Source organism: Peromyscus eremicus, chromosome 7, assembly GCF_949786415.1.
Source record: "Peromyscus eremicus chromosome 7, PerEre_H2_v1, whole genome shotgun sequence".
NCBI lineage: Eukaryota > Metazoa > Chordata > Mammalia > Rodentia > Cricetidae > Peromyscus > Peromyscus eremicus.
In genome coordinates, this window is record NC_081422.1 from 59,354,709 (window position 1) to 59,369,706 (window position 14,998).

General features: G+C 38.4%; 1 protein-coding gene across 3 annotated transcripts in view; it reads left to right on the forward strand.

The window, feature by feature from the left end:
* Dennd4a (DENN domain containing 4A) overlaps positions 1 to 14,998 on the forward strand; it is a 106,070-nt gene that overhangs the window by 16,103 nt on the left and 74,969 nt on the right. For 2 of the 3 annotated variants that reach the window (XM_059268106.1, XM_059268103.1), the window contains exons 2-4: positions 10,775 to 10,848; positions 11,497 to 11,624; positions 14,567 to 14,898. In XM_059268106.1, coding sequence (XP_059124089.1) covers positions 14,588 to 14,898 — 311 coding nt within the window. In that variant the 5' untranslated portion in view covers positions 10,775 to 10,848; positions 11,497 to 11,624; positions 14,567 to 14,587. Of the gene's footprint in view, positions 1 to 10,774; positions 10,849 to 11,496; positions 11,625 to 12,211; positions 12,377 to 14,566; positions 14,899 to 14,998 lie in introns of all 3 variants that reach the window. The other variant, XM_059268104.1, reaches the window with a different exon arrangement.

Here is a 14,998-nt window from a genome sequence, read left to right on the forward strand (position 1 = left end):
AGAAGAAGAAGAAGAAGAAGAAGAAGAAGAAGAAGAAGAAGAAGAGGGTGTCTATTTCGTTTATAAACATCACAAATTGTTTTTACAGTTCTGTCTGCTTAGTGACCAGAATCATGGTCAAGTTATAGTGGGAAAGTCTTCTTGTAGGTGACAGACTGCCAACTCATATGTACACATGACCCGAAGAATTCCAATAATGGATCTAACCTGTCCTTGCTGTATTTGCTCTAGATTTCAATTCTGTGTGAGTGCATTGAATTGACTGGCCAGAGTGCCTGTTCTCAAAGTCTGACAAACAAGTATCTGGGTTTGTGATTGGTCAAGTTTCTATGCTTGCTTCTAGAGTCTACTTTCTTTCTAGACACACATGTCAGATTCTCTAAGTGGAGGAAAAGGCTAGCTCAGTTCTGAACAGTGAGAAGTAAAGCTGACATCTGTCCATTCAGTAGCCATCTGATCAGTGAGTACGAGCCAGAGCCATGATACTGGATGGATCTCTAAGCCTTTTCACTATTAAGCATTCAAGTGTGGTCACTAATGTTGCTCAAGCCCAAATCAATGCAAAGTCAAAAAATAAGTAAAGGATAAGCAAAGTCAGCCCCACTGTGATTTTTCAAGCACCTTTCTTGGTATCTAATTATTTAAGGTCCATTACTTGCCCCGTGTGTAGTGTCTGATCAGAAGCTTTGGTTTGCCTGGCAGTCTGACACTGGGTGAACTGAGATTTGAACTCTGCTCAGATGATTCTAGAACACACAACTGCTATATTAGAAAAATAAGTCAAGTTTTTATCCATTTCAAAGCTGCCTTACCTGTCAACTATAAGGTTTTACTATAGTCACTTTGGAAAATATTATCAAAGTTGAATATGCATATACCCACGTGCTAGTGATCTCATTCTTGTTTTTTTAAGTGTGCATTTATGTGTCAAAGGACATATACAATAATTTCTATCCAACTCTGTAATCACAGTAGCCTAACACTGGAAACAAACCAGATGTCCACTAACAAAAGAGTAGATAAGTAAAAGTTGTTCAGAATTGTTTAAAAATTGTCATTAAGATGAAAAAATATACAGAAACGAAAACTACTGTTACACAGAACAACTGTGGCTGATTCTCAAAAATGCTATAAGGTGAAAAAGCAAGCCTCCCTCCCCTAATACAGACTGTGTGAATCATGTTCCATTTTTATAATGTTCACAAAGAGAAAAATCTAGCATTAGAATGCAAAATGGTGGTTCTCTGGAAAAGTTGGAGGGGCTTTCTGTTCCTGGCAGTACTCTGTTCTTGACACTGGAGGTATTCATAATGGATAGTGGGGATTCTTGCAGTTGTAATTTCTTTATGTTTGTTACACTTTAATTAAAAAGAATGAAAATGGAGCTGGAGAGAAAGCTCAGGGCTTAAGAGCACTTGTTGCTCTTGCAGAGGACTGTTGTTTGGTCCCCAGCACCTACACGGTGGCTTACAAGCATCCCTCACTCCCTTTTGAGGAAATCAGATATCCTCTTCTGACACTTCTGTAGCACCCAGCTTGCATGTGGTGCACATACACTCGTACATCAAGACACTCATACACATAAAAAATCAAAACAGTAAAACAAAACCAGGCCTGTGCATGGACTAAATTGCGGAGCAAGGCTAAGTGAGCCCTTCAGGTTGTGTGTTCTGTTTTGTGTACACATTTCTGTGTATTTTAGAGATTGTTAGCATAATTAGATCTTCTAGAGTGGTTCATGACTTCTAAAAGGTTAACAGCTCACATCAGGTAGCTATAAAAACATACATATACATAAAAATTGTTATTTTATACATTTTATTGTGGATAGCACATTTTTATCATGAGATAGAACCTGGCCTCAAAGATCAGATCCTCTGCTTTGGATCCTATCCTTTCACACTTACTCAGGCTTACTTTAAAATTTTTCTTCTAGATTTATTTTATTTAAAAAGTTAACAGAATTAAGGGAGGTATGCCAATAGCAGTCACTCAGCAGAGGGTGAAAGTGGGGAGGAAGGCCACAGAGAAGGCGACTGTAAAGCAAGCCTGAGGGGCTGGAGAGATGGCTCTGTGTCATGAACCAGTTTCCACCCCATTTCCCTTCCCCTTTCCCATTGGAGCTCCTCCAAGGATGGCTGTGCTTCCTTACTTCCCATTGTCTCATCCCAGTGGGATTCCCTCACAACAACACTTAGTGAAATGACTGCTCAAGTTCATTGTGATTGGATGCTTGCTAAGTCTAGTGGTTAAATAGCTCCTAGGATGGAAGTGGGGTGAGAGTGCTCAAGTGTAAAGGATTGCTTTAATCATGGTTCTCCTGTCATGATATGCGCCTGTCACCGGCCTGTTTGGGGGCTCTGATTTAATTTTAAGTTTCTTTGTTCCCTGCCTCTTCATTACCTTCCTTTCTCCTCTTAGGTGTCCATTCTAATATGGCCATGATGTCATCCTAGAATATCTTTGGAAACCATAATGTGGTTGGGATGTGCATATGCTTTTAATTCATATCAATGCTATTTTGCTTTGGATTCCCTTCTATTTTTTAACTGTTCTTATTCAACACTAAATTTCCACTACATTTCTATTTCATAGTTTTGCTTGCTACATAATATTCATAATCTGCCAGGTTTTAAAATTATCCCTTTAATTACAGCTATCATGGTTTGTTTATTTATCTATTCAACAAATATTGAATGCTGTTCATCAGGCACCGCTGTCAGTGGTGTACAGCAGAAAACTTTCAAACCTCAGAGAACTTTTACAATCTTGTACAAAGAAAGAGAATAAAAAATGTATCAAATAAAATACATAGTATGCTGGAGCTGAGAACAGGAGTACATGCCAGGGTTAATCCCAGCACTTAGGAGACAGAGGCAGGCAGATATCTGTGAGTTCAGGTTCTTCTTGGTCTACATAGCAAGTTCCAGGCCAACCAGGGCTACATAGTAAGACCCTGCCTCAAAAACAATATATATAAAATGTAAAACTGCTAAAATGAGAAAGGAAGGAGAGAGTGCGTCATAAATATTCCAAGTTTAGTATGTGGACTTCCTAGTGACTGTAAGAGTGCAAGTGTCTGCTGACAGGAGAGTGGGTTTAGACTTAAGATGGAGGGTTGCAAAGCAGACACGTAGGTAGAGTCATCCAGTGGACACTGTGGATCTTAGTGCGGAGTCACGGCTGGTGATACAAATTTGAGACTAAATACTGTATTAGACTAGTAGGTATTTGTCTCATGTTAGTCTTGTTATTAGTTTAATAGATATTCTTTATTTAGGCCTCGACTGATCATCAGAATGCTTAGGAAGAGTCACCTTTGGACTGACAGTATGGACAGACAGGTAAAGGTGTCTGCTACCAAGTTTGCTGACCTGAGCTTTACCTCAGCAGGTAAAGGGGCCTGCTACCAAGCTTGCAGGCCCCACGTGGTGGAAGGAGAGAACTGACTTCTACTAGCTGTTCTCAGAGCTCCGCATGAGTGAGGTGGCAGGAGCATGCTCCCACATGACCACACACATATCCACACTCGAAGTGAAGAAATAAAGTGTAGGGTTTTGTTTTGTTTTGGATCACCTGTCCTCACTAAGCTGATCTGAGGGACCTGCAGTGTCCAGAGATCTGGGAAAAGGAATTCCAGGCCCTGCTCTGCTCCTGATGGTTTGTGCTACTGTGCACATGTCAAATTAGCATTCCTGGAATTTAATTTTTTCATTGGTCAAACCAAAAGATTTTAAAGGTTCTTCCCTTTAAATTCTGAATATAAAGGAATTTCTGTGACTCTTTTAAAGGAAATAGGATATAAATAATCTTTAGATCAATAGTTTGATTTAAAAATTAAAAAGTTTTGTGACAATTTTTTCTTTATAAATTAGAAAAAAATGCCTACTACAACTTCTTTAAAATTTCTTTCTCTGTCTGCCTGCCTGCCTTTCTTCCTCCCTCCCTTTCTTTCTTTTCTTGAGACAAAGTCTCACTATATAGCTCTGGCTGGCTTGGAACTCACCATGAATACCAGGTTGGCCTGGAACTCACAGAAATGTACCTCCCTCTGCCTCCTGAGTGTTGGGATCGAAGGTGTGTGCAATCACAACCAGCCTTCCTATTTTAACACACACACGCACACGCACATGCACACGCACACGCACCCCCCCACACACACAAGTGTGCCATCAATATTTGTGGTCACTGGCTGCAATAGCACAGGAAAGCATTTCTTCTTTTGTCTGACTGTAACTTAATATCGATTGACCAGTGTTTCCTCACTGCCTCCTTCTCTTAATTTCTCCAGTAACTACTGTCCTGCTGTCAGGCTCTATGAAATCATCCCAAGAATGTTTTGTTTAACAGATAATCAAAAATAAAAATAATAAATAAAATTAAAACAATGTTTAACAGAATAAAATTAGTTTGAAAAGTAAAATCACAGCTGGACATGGTCCCTAGCACTAGGAAGGCTGAGGCAGGAGGATTGCCTCAAGTTCAAGGCCAGCTTGGACTACAGAGTGAGAGACTTGGTCTCAAACAAAAAACCAGGCCAGGCCATGGTGGCGCATGCCTGTAATTCAGAGCAGGCAGAGGCAGGCAGATCTCTAAATTCAAGGCCAGCCGGGTCTACAGAGTGAGTTCCAGGACAGCTAAGGCTACACAATGAAAACATGTCTCAGAAAACCAAACCAAAATAAAAACAAAACAAAACAAACAAACAAAAACCAACCATAAAACCAACACCACCACCCTTATCCAGCAAATCAGTTGTAAGTAATTTCAGAATGTAAGAGAGGTCATTCTAATTCACAGTGCTATTAACACTTGTCAGGTGTGCTCATTTTCCTGTAACATCACCAGCACTGGGCTTAGTTGTTTTTATTCATATTTGTTCAATTTAATTTAGTACCCCAGAGTCTATAATTATTTGCAAGATTCATGGTTCTTCTAGGAATTTTAGTATTTATATGTTTTCTGTTTTTTTGAACAGTGTGTGGGTATTTTGCCTGTATGTGTATCTGTGCACTTCATGCATGTCTAGTGTCTACAGAGGCCAGGAGAAGGCATTGCATCCTTGGAACCAGAGTTGCAGACTTTTAACATGGATGGCAACAGGACTGGAATTAAACCTGGACATGAATAAGATGCCTGCCTGGCTCTTAGTGGTTGGGATTCTGTCTGAAGTGTTTGTTTTTAGTTTTTAATCATCTAATATACCATATAAAAATTTTAAATTACATCAATCATTAGTAGCTAGAAGGGTAAGGAAATTCTCAAAGTTGTTTTCAAGGGTTGATTCTCAGAGTCCATTCCGTATCTCATGTTTGTTACAGTGTGTGTGGAAAAAATGGAAAGGGTTTTTTTGGTTTTGGTTTTTGTTTTTTTTTTTTTAAGTCTTAAAGCCTTTTTAAATGGATGGTGACAGATTGGTACAAAATTAGAATGTTCAACATTGATCAAATGATGGAATTCTAAATTTATATTTTAAGGCAGAACCGGGCTACTGTGTGGTTTGTTTACAGCTATAAAAGAGAGGAGTGTCTAGATACTGTATTATCTGACAGAAACAGATCATTCCGCTGTAGACGGCTGTTCACATTAGCTCCCAGTTAGCAAATGCAGATGTTAGTCCAAAGAGGAAGTAAAAAGTTAGAGATGTAGGAGTAGTGTGCAAGGGGGAAATTAAGTAAAAGAAGACTGTGCAAGAAAGGAAATTTAAAATCGGACTTCCTTTTCATGCTGGTGGGCCAGGACACTTGGATTTCACAGACAGTACTGCTTGCAAACAGACTTTCAGTGTAAGGTTGGTAACTGAGTTTTGTTATTTTCGAGTAATCCAGGTTTCACCGTGGCAATAGTAAATTTCAGTAATCATAATAGCATTAAAAGTTCCCTAGTACCTTTTCTTCATGCCACTGTAGTCACTTTTCACCTCTCTACTTCCTCTTTTAAAAAAATGATTTATTAATTAACTGTTTGGGGAGGATTGTGCTGGGCATCTAACCCAGTGCTCTGTGTGTTGGCAAGTGCTCACTACCTGCAGAACTATATTCCAGCCCTTTATTTTACCCTTTTATGCCACCTCCCTCTTCTTCTTAATCCCTTTTTAAAAACTTCATTACGTTTTTATTTATTTTATTTATGTGCATGCATGCCATGGCCTAGATTGGAGGTCAGAGGACAACTTGTGGAAGTCAGTTCTCTCCTCCTACCACGTGGGTCCTGGCAGTGGAACTCAAGTCATTAGGCGTGGTAGCGGGCTTGCTGAGCCATCTCACTGGCCCTCTTTTTTTTTTTTTTTTTAATTCTTCTTTCTTTTCTTCTTTATTCAATTTCTTTCTTTTTTTCCATTTACTCTCTGGTCTTATTTTTGTTATTCATTCCTTTTCTTTTCTTTTGTCAAGTTTAACTTGAGCATTTATATACTGACTTTTTGACTAGCAAAGCCTAGGTTCACTAACATACAGTAGTTTCCTCAAGGGCTCTCTTCTCTTCTATCCTTGAATGTGAAGTATAGTGTGGTAGAACTCCAAAGTAAAAGTCATAGATTGTTTTATTTGGTTACAGGCAGGCTTCTATACTGTAATTATAAAATATCCTCAATTATAAAAGGAGTAACTGACACAAAATCACCATGGACTCTCCTCACTCTAAAATCTTACGATTCTGTGATGTTTCCACTTTCCTATGTTTCCTACTGTTTTGACCTCACTCATTAGTAAATGTTCACACACCTGCCATGTGTTTCTATCTGCTGTAATAGAAGATAACAGAAATCATAGCAGTCTTTGGATTACTGGTAGTTTTATCTGGAGACAAGTGACCGTGCATTAAGACTCAGGATTTCCAGTCCGATCCTGTTCTGTCAAGAACAGATCCATATTCCCAAGACAATACTAGCTACTTCTGCTCTGGCCCCATTATCAGCTGAGGGGCAAACTTGCCCTTGAACAAAGATGACTCCTCTAGCTCTTTCACACCTGGGTTCCCACTGTAGCTGTTCCCTTACATCCTTTTTGCCTGTTTGTTTTCAGTCTGTAGTTTCTCTGTAGTGGGAATATTTACCTTAAAACTGACGAGGCTGGTCTTCATTGTGAGTGGGTAGATGATCACTGCCAATAATCTTTTATGTGCATGTACATGCCTTTATATATGTGTGTAGAATCATGATCAAAAGGAATGGGCCCTAGCCTGAGTGAGTGTGACCCACAGAACTTTCTGTGTTTATTCCTTATTCTTCGGTTTGTTTCTGCACACCTTTTGTAAGGAACTATTGCTTTAGGAAACATCTTTTACTTTCATGGGCAGTATATAGTTTCTGATATATATATGAAATCATGCTACAGAAAGTAGGGATGGAGGTGGTGCCTAAGGAAAATGTATGTAGTAAGGAGAGGGTGTCATGACATGTGTGCTTCTTGTGCTGGAAGTGCATTGTGTCTTGACTAGTGACAGGTACATGATACATATGCATTAAGTCTGTATAGACTTAGATATACACATATACAAATGAGTATTAGTCAAACCTAGGTAATAAGACAAGTTAGTTATTATCAGTGTCAGTGTCCCAATTCTGACATTGTGTTATGGTTGTGTAAGATGTGCTAATGGAAAAAAACTCAGTAAAAGGAATTCCAGGTCTTTTTCTTTCAACCAAATGTGTATCCAGCTATCTCAAAAGTAAAAATTTCAGGGGCTGGAGAGACAGCACAGTGGAGCGATAACTCTTTGGTTAAGAGCTGTTCTTGTGGAAGACTCAGATTCTATTCCCAGCACCCACATGGTAGCCTACAACTGACTATAGGCCCAGTCCCAAGGGATTCAGTGCCTCTTCACTCACTGCATACATGTGCACAGACATGCATGCAGCCAAGCACTCATACACATATTATAAAAATAAACCTCAAAAAATTTAAGTAAAAATTTCAGTCAAAAAGAATAGCAATTTAAAGAAGTCTGTGCTGAAAAATAGTGGCTTAACATACTTAGTGACAGGAAGCACGTTGATGTATTTATACTGTGGAGCATGCCCCTCCTTTACAACCATCGATGTGCTAGTAAATAAAGCTAACTAGTTGCCTCTTTCTTATCTTTCTGTGCATGTATGGAAAGTAAAGAAGTGACTGTAATATATTACCTCCATTAGCAGAATACTTTGCAAATATTTTTGTATTAAATAGAAAATCAGTTAATTCTAATAATATTTCAGGTGTTTGATTTTTACATAATTTATGGAGTCAGAATAAAGTTTTGAGAAGTTTATCAATGGAATTATGTGATACTGGGAATGTGACAATAAATTAATCTAAAATTTCAACACTGAAGGAAATGATACCTGGGTTTTGGTTTTTTGTTTGTTTGTTTTATTTATTTATTTTTTTTAGAGACAGGGTTTCTCTGTGTAGCCCTGGCTGTCCTGTAACTCGCTCTGTAGACCAGGCTGTCCTCAAACTCACAGAAATCTGTCTGCCTCTGCCTCCCTAGTTCTGGGATTAAAGGTGTGTGCCACCACTGCACAAGTGATAACTGGTTTTTTTATTGTAATACAAATATTGTTTAGTGGAACATAAAATCATGGTCAAACCAATATCCTTACTATATTAAAGGATTCATACGACAGAAAGTAAATTTGGGAGTCTGGTCAGATGTCTTCAGAGTGTAACAGCACTTGCTGTCAAGCCTAAAAACCCGGTGTGATCCCTGGAACCCGTATAACAGAGAACCAACTCCCATGAGATGTCCTTCAATCTCCACTTGTGCACAGTGGCCTGTACACACACACACACACACACACACACACACACACACACAGAATAAATGTTTAATTTTTTAAAGAAAATGTATTTTGAATTGGTTTTGACACACCTAAATATCTAATAGATGTCTAAATAAGCTGATGTCCTATCAGGTATTTCAAAACCTCACATATATAGTATTTTAACTTGAAATTGTATACACTGGATTTTTTTTAAAAAAATATTTCACCAGGTCAGTATTTGTGTTAACTTTGCTACCTATGAGCAATAAGATTTAGAAATATTTCAAAAAATATATATACCATTCCGTAGTTGGTGCTTGAAGCTGGTCAGTGAGCCTGAAGTAGAGTACTATCCTACTTAAAAACATTTCTTCATCTCGATCACTTTTAGCAGTCCAAAAGGTAACAGCCATGGCAAGCATGATGGCACCAGGAATGCCAGGTACTGCAAGGCTGAGGCAGGAGGATTGCAAACTTAAGGCTGTCTTGAGCTATATATAGTAAAAACCTGTCTTTAAAACAAAAATCAAACAATAGAAATCAAAAAGTAACAAGATTATACATTTATGTTATTTTTCATTCTTTCTTTTTACCTTTCCTTCTAAGAGATTGTATCAAAACTGTGACTGAAACATTTTAAGTCCTTCATCTCATTCTCTCCCACTTCCCACAGAGGCTGGTGTACTGGTATCTAGGACCAACTATGTCATGGGTTTTTTTTTGTTTGTTTGTTTTTGATTTTGGGTTTTTTTCCTTGAGAAAAGAGCTAGCTAGCCTTGGTTGGCCTGGAATTCACTCTGCAGACAAGGCTGGCCTTGAACTCAAAGGGCTCCACTTGCCTCTGCCTGCTAAGAGTCATTTAAAGCTTATTCTTACCTGTTTCTGCTGCTGTTCCCCTGTCACCCGACAATGGTCCAGATCAGGTAAAGGTGATTTTCCTTCTTGGTGGACACAGGATTTGCACTTCAGCTTGTGTTCCTGCAGTCTTTGGCCCAGAGAGACTCGTGGGTTTGTTTTTGTTTTTCCAGGTTAAGTGATAAAGACTTATCCTGGGATGGCTGTCTACCCCCCCTCGAGGAAGGAACAGTATAGGAAGTCACTGAGAAATCACACTGCCACAACCCCATTGGTCTAGGATAAGGAAGGAGGAAAGTCATTCCTTTTTAAAGGGTTGTTGGTCTTTACTCTTCTGTAATCCGAGAGGATTTAAGAGGCTGGGAACAGAAGGACCATCACATGATACTGTGGTCAGGGGGGATGTGCTGGACCCCCAGATGACTCAAAACCCCTTTCCTGTGTGTTTCCAGCATTGTGGAATACCTTCAGCAGGCACCGTAGTCAGTGTTAGTGCACCCTGAAACTGTATCAGTGAGGCCACCTCTTCTTCACTCACGCAATCTAAAGAAAGCATGACAGCGGCATGCTAAGTCTCGTAAAACAGCATGGCTTGTTTTGTGCCAGAGGTTTGGTTTTTGTTTGCTTGTTTTTCTGTAGGGCTAGAAATTAAACCTGGTGTAGACTGGGTCAGTGGTCTGTCACTGAGCAACATTCCTAGCCCAGCTTTGGTTCTTCTGTCCTATCCCTATTGTATCTGTTGTGAAGGACCGATATGCTAATTATATTAAGAAGTTGTAGATATTTATAGTAAAGGAAAAATCTTTGAACATTAGTCTTATTTGAAACATGTATGTGGAACTTTTCTGCATCTACTTTTAAATTGTCTTCAATAGGTATTTTTGCTTTATGAATGAGACACTATCCACAGGTGCCCTAGGAACAGGCATTTAAAATTATTTCCTTTCCCTTGCTTCCCCACACTTTTATTCCATTTGTTATTCTGCTTTCTCTTACTCTCCTGGATCAATTTCTTTTCAAGTCTGTATCTATTCTTGACTAAAGTGTGCTTTTTGAATAATCTGGTATTTATTGAAAAATTATTGTTAGTAGGTCTTTAAGTATCCACAGATACATTAGGGGGATATTTTACTAGAATCAATTTAACCTAAATTCCTCCTCTTTTCAATACAGTATTTCTCAATCCTGAGGCCTGAAGAATTCACATGTTGGGAACTGCTGTTTTCCAATAGAAACTTCGGTAATGTGTGAGTAGTTTTTGTTTTTTTTATTGTGATTTGTTCTTGTTGGGTTTTTTCTGTGTTAAACACTGAAAATTTAATTTTCCAGAGCTTTAAGAATTTGTGGTATACTCATTATATGATAATTGTAAGTAACAGGTGATACAAAAAATTTATTGAAAGATGTTTTAAAATGTCTCTTAGAGGGGAGTATAATGCACAGTCTAAAATCCCTGAACTCAGGAAGATGAAGCAGGAGGTTTGTGAGTTCAAATCCAGCAGAAAATTTCTTATATTTAATCAGCTGGCCCATTGTGGTACTGATCATTTTCATTTGTAAGTCTGAGTGTGTGATTATCAGATCATATCTGGAAATTTCAGTAGTAGTTGATACTTTCTTTTTATAGCCTAAGCAGATCTCAAACTCACTATCCTCAGTCTCCTATAAACTGATGTCAGAAGTGTCTGGTCACTATACCTGGCATTGGTAGTTACTAATTTTGCAAAACTTAAGTGTTCAGAATTTTACTTATATATCATTATATATAATATTATGCATATTATATATTGATGTGCATAGGTAATATATACACATAATATATAATGATATGTATGTATATAATGATATTATGTAGACAACATCCCCTCAGATTTTCACTCTTGCGTTTTCTTTAGAGGCAGTCTTGGTAGCACATGCTTAACTACTTTGACCTAATGGAGTGAGGTAAGAAATGAAAAGCATCTGGATTGGCCAGAGATTGAAAGGGAGAAAAACAAACCAATCTCCATTAGTTGCTGAATGGGTAAGAGCCTTCTTGTAATGACTTTTCAATTTAGTTATCTCCTATTTCTTAGGAATAGAGTGCACATCCTTCTTGTTTTCTATTTCCAAGGACAATAGATTCCACTTAAAGTGAAATACGGGGGCTGAGCAATGTATCCATCTTAGTGATAGAGTGCTTGCCTTGTTATTTGCAAGAGATTGGCTTCCATCCACAGCACTGTAGGATATTAGACTACTTAGCCTGGTCTTGGATTTACTGAGGTACAAAAATATCTTGTATGAAAATCTGGGCTGGGCATAGTGGTGCATGTCTTTAATCCCAGCACTTGGGAAGCAGAGACAGGTGCCTCTCTGTGAGTTTGAAGCCAGACTGGTCTGCAGAGTCAGTTCTAGGACAGCCAGAGCTACATAGTGAGACCCTATCTCGGGGTGGGGGTGGGGGAAGAAAAACCTCTGAAGGTGCTATCATATGCTGTAAATCATTTTTAAAATAAGTAAAATACTAGCTCAGCAGACATAATAAATTTTAATGCAATATTTTTATTAATTTTTAAAGAATTTCTTAAAGTTTATTTTGATCACCCTCACCCCGTACTCCTCTCCCAGGTGTATAAAAGAGGCCTGTAAGCATTTCATCTTATTTATATTTTATTGTGTGCATCTGTACATATGTAGTACACACATGCTGTGACATGTAAATGGATACCAGAGGACAATTTGTGGGAGTCAGTTCTCTCCTTCCACCCCGTGGATCCCAGGAATTGAACTGAGGTAATCAGGCTTGGCACCAAATGCCTTTTCCCTTGAGCCAGATCCTAAACATTCTGTTTTATGAGTAAGTTCCTAAAGTTATCTATAACATTTTGAACAAAGAATTATCAAGTAATTGTTGATAAATGATGCAGTATTGTTACTGAAAATTAATAACATTTCAGGACTTTGTATTACAGTTATTATCTAGAGAACCTTTGGATTAAGTGCATGTTTTTTTGTGATCCCTAGTTTCCAAATATTAATGTAAAGAAATTTACTTTCTGAGGCTAAAGGCTCATGGTAGACCACTTCCCTGGCACATAGAGGGCCCTAGGATCAATCCCCATCAACCATAAAAAAACAAACAGGGAGAGAAATTTGCCTCTTAGTATAGAAGGGGTGTGTGTGTGTGTGTGTGTGTGTGTGTGTGTGTGTGTGTAAGCATGTATACATTCATTCACAAGTGTGTATTTACATGCAGGCTAGAGGTCAACATCCAGTATCTTCCTGTATTAGTCTCTGCCTCATATTTTGCAAAGGTTTTCTCACTAAGCCTGGGGCTCACCGGATAGATTGGTTGGTCAGTAAGTTTGAGGGAAACATAGGGATCTACTGTTTTTATTTCCCCCTCCTCAAGCACCCCTAGCTTTTCCATGGTGCTGGGATGTGAATTCAGGTCATCGTGCTTACACAGCAGGCACTTTACCCACTGAGCCATCCTCTCAGCCCAGTATGGGAGGGTTTACTCTGATGCATGACACAAATTCTCTCAGGGAAGGTTATTTACTTTGAACTAGCAATTTTTAGAGCATGTTGTAGAGTTTTTCTAGTTGTTAGGTGGTAAAATAGGGTTTATTGCTCAAGTACATTTTGGAAATCCTAGAGTTTAAATAAATGACTAACTTTAATATTAACCTTTCCATGTATATGAAATATATGCTATAGTCATTTATGTACCCCATATGTCATATAAATAGTAACTGAGAAAGAGGTTGATGGCATATGCATGCCTAATTTGTTTGTCCTTGAAGTCTTTTTCTTGTTTGCCTTTATTAAAACCAAGACTGACATGAGACTCATGCTGGATTGTTGTTTTAAATAGAACTTTCACCCTGTAACAATGCTTTACAATTAATGACAATGCTAGCAGCATATTAGCCTAAAGAAGAAAAGAAGGTTTAAGTGATTGTAGACAACTGAAGGAGGTTTTACTCTAAAGGCTTCTAGATCTATGAATATATTTGTCTTTTTAGTTTATTGTAAGAGGGTTATGTTCTTTTATTTGAGTATTTGTTTGTTGTATATGCTGAGACTTATTCGTGGTAGATTTTTCCTTGTATGTTTTTGTGGTTTAGAATAGGAGCTCATCTTCAAGTGGGCCTTGTCTATGGAAACCTGGGTTTAGGGTGTAGCCTCAAGAGCTGCTTTACATTTGCTCCCCCAGGGATATCACTAGTCTCAGAATACTTTGATTGTACGTTTCTCAGTTGGAGCTTCCTGGAACCTTCTAAATGGCTTAAGTTCAAGCTCCAGAGTCTAAGTGCAGCACAAGCCAGGAGTGCATTGAAGCCAGCTTCCTTGTATGTCAGGGGATGGGGTTTCAGTGCTTGGGGTTGAACCTAGGGCCTCACATGTCCTCTACCACTGAGCCACACCCAAGCCCGATATGGATAGGTTTGAAAATCCACTCTTTAAGCAAGAGTCTAGTCATTTGGGGCTTTTGGCTTTATATAACTGTTTCCATTCCAATTCCTTGTCTGATTTGGACCAGAAGCCTTGTTCCTGTCCTTGTAATGCCTTTTAAAGCCCAACTCCTTGATTATTGAGGAGTATTGAGGAGATGGCAGAGTCTCTGATCCAACATTAGCTTATAAATTGATTGCATTCTGGCTTTCGGTCTCCTCAGTATTTTGATGCTGTGGGAACTTCCATTATATTTTAAAGGTTCATGTATATATTTAAAGAGCTGGGTTTTTGTTGTTGTTGTTATCTACTTCAGTGATCTAGGTTTCCATGATACCAGAATCGGAAATGACTGCATTAGTTTTATAATAAAATTGCTAAAGATTGTCTCATTTTCAAAAAAGGCATGTTTTTCACTTACATTGGTAAAATATCTAATACTAGGGTGAACAGAACTTGCATTCTTTATAGATTTGTACTTTGATGTGGCCAATTATAGAATAAGATATTTTCTTTTTCACTTAGATGTAAACTTAGTGATGGAAGATGATTGAAGACAAGGGGCCTCGTGTTGCTGACTACTTTGTTGTAGCAGGCTTAACTGATGTCTCAAAGCCTCTTGAAGAGGAAATTCATTTCAATGATGCCTGTCACAAAGTGGCTAAACCTAAAGAACCCATCACAGACGTTTCTGTTATCATCAAATCCCTTGGGGAGGAAGTGCCACGGGATTACACATGTATTGACGTTACTCCAACTGGATTGTCAGCAGATCTCAATAATGGAAGTCTTGTAGGACCCCAGATTTACCTTTGCTATAAGAGAGGGAGAGATAAACCTCCACTTACAGATCTGGGGTAAGTATTTTTTTTAATGAATTACTGTTATTAATCCAAATTGTATGTGTTGTAAATTTTGAAGTTAACTGTTAGTTATGGGCATTAATAGTGGTATGGT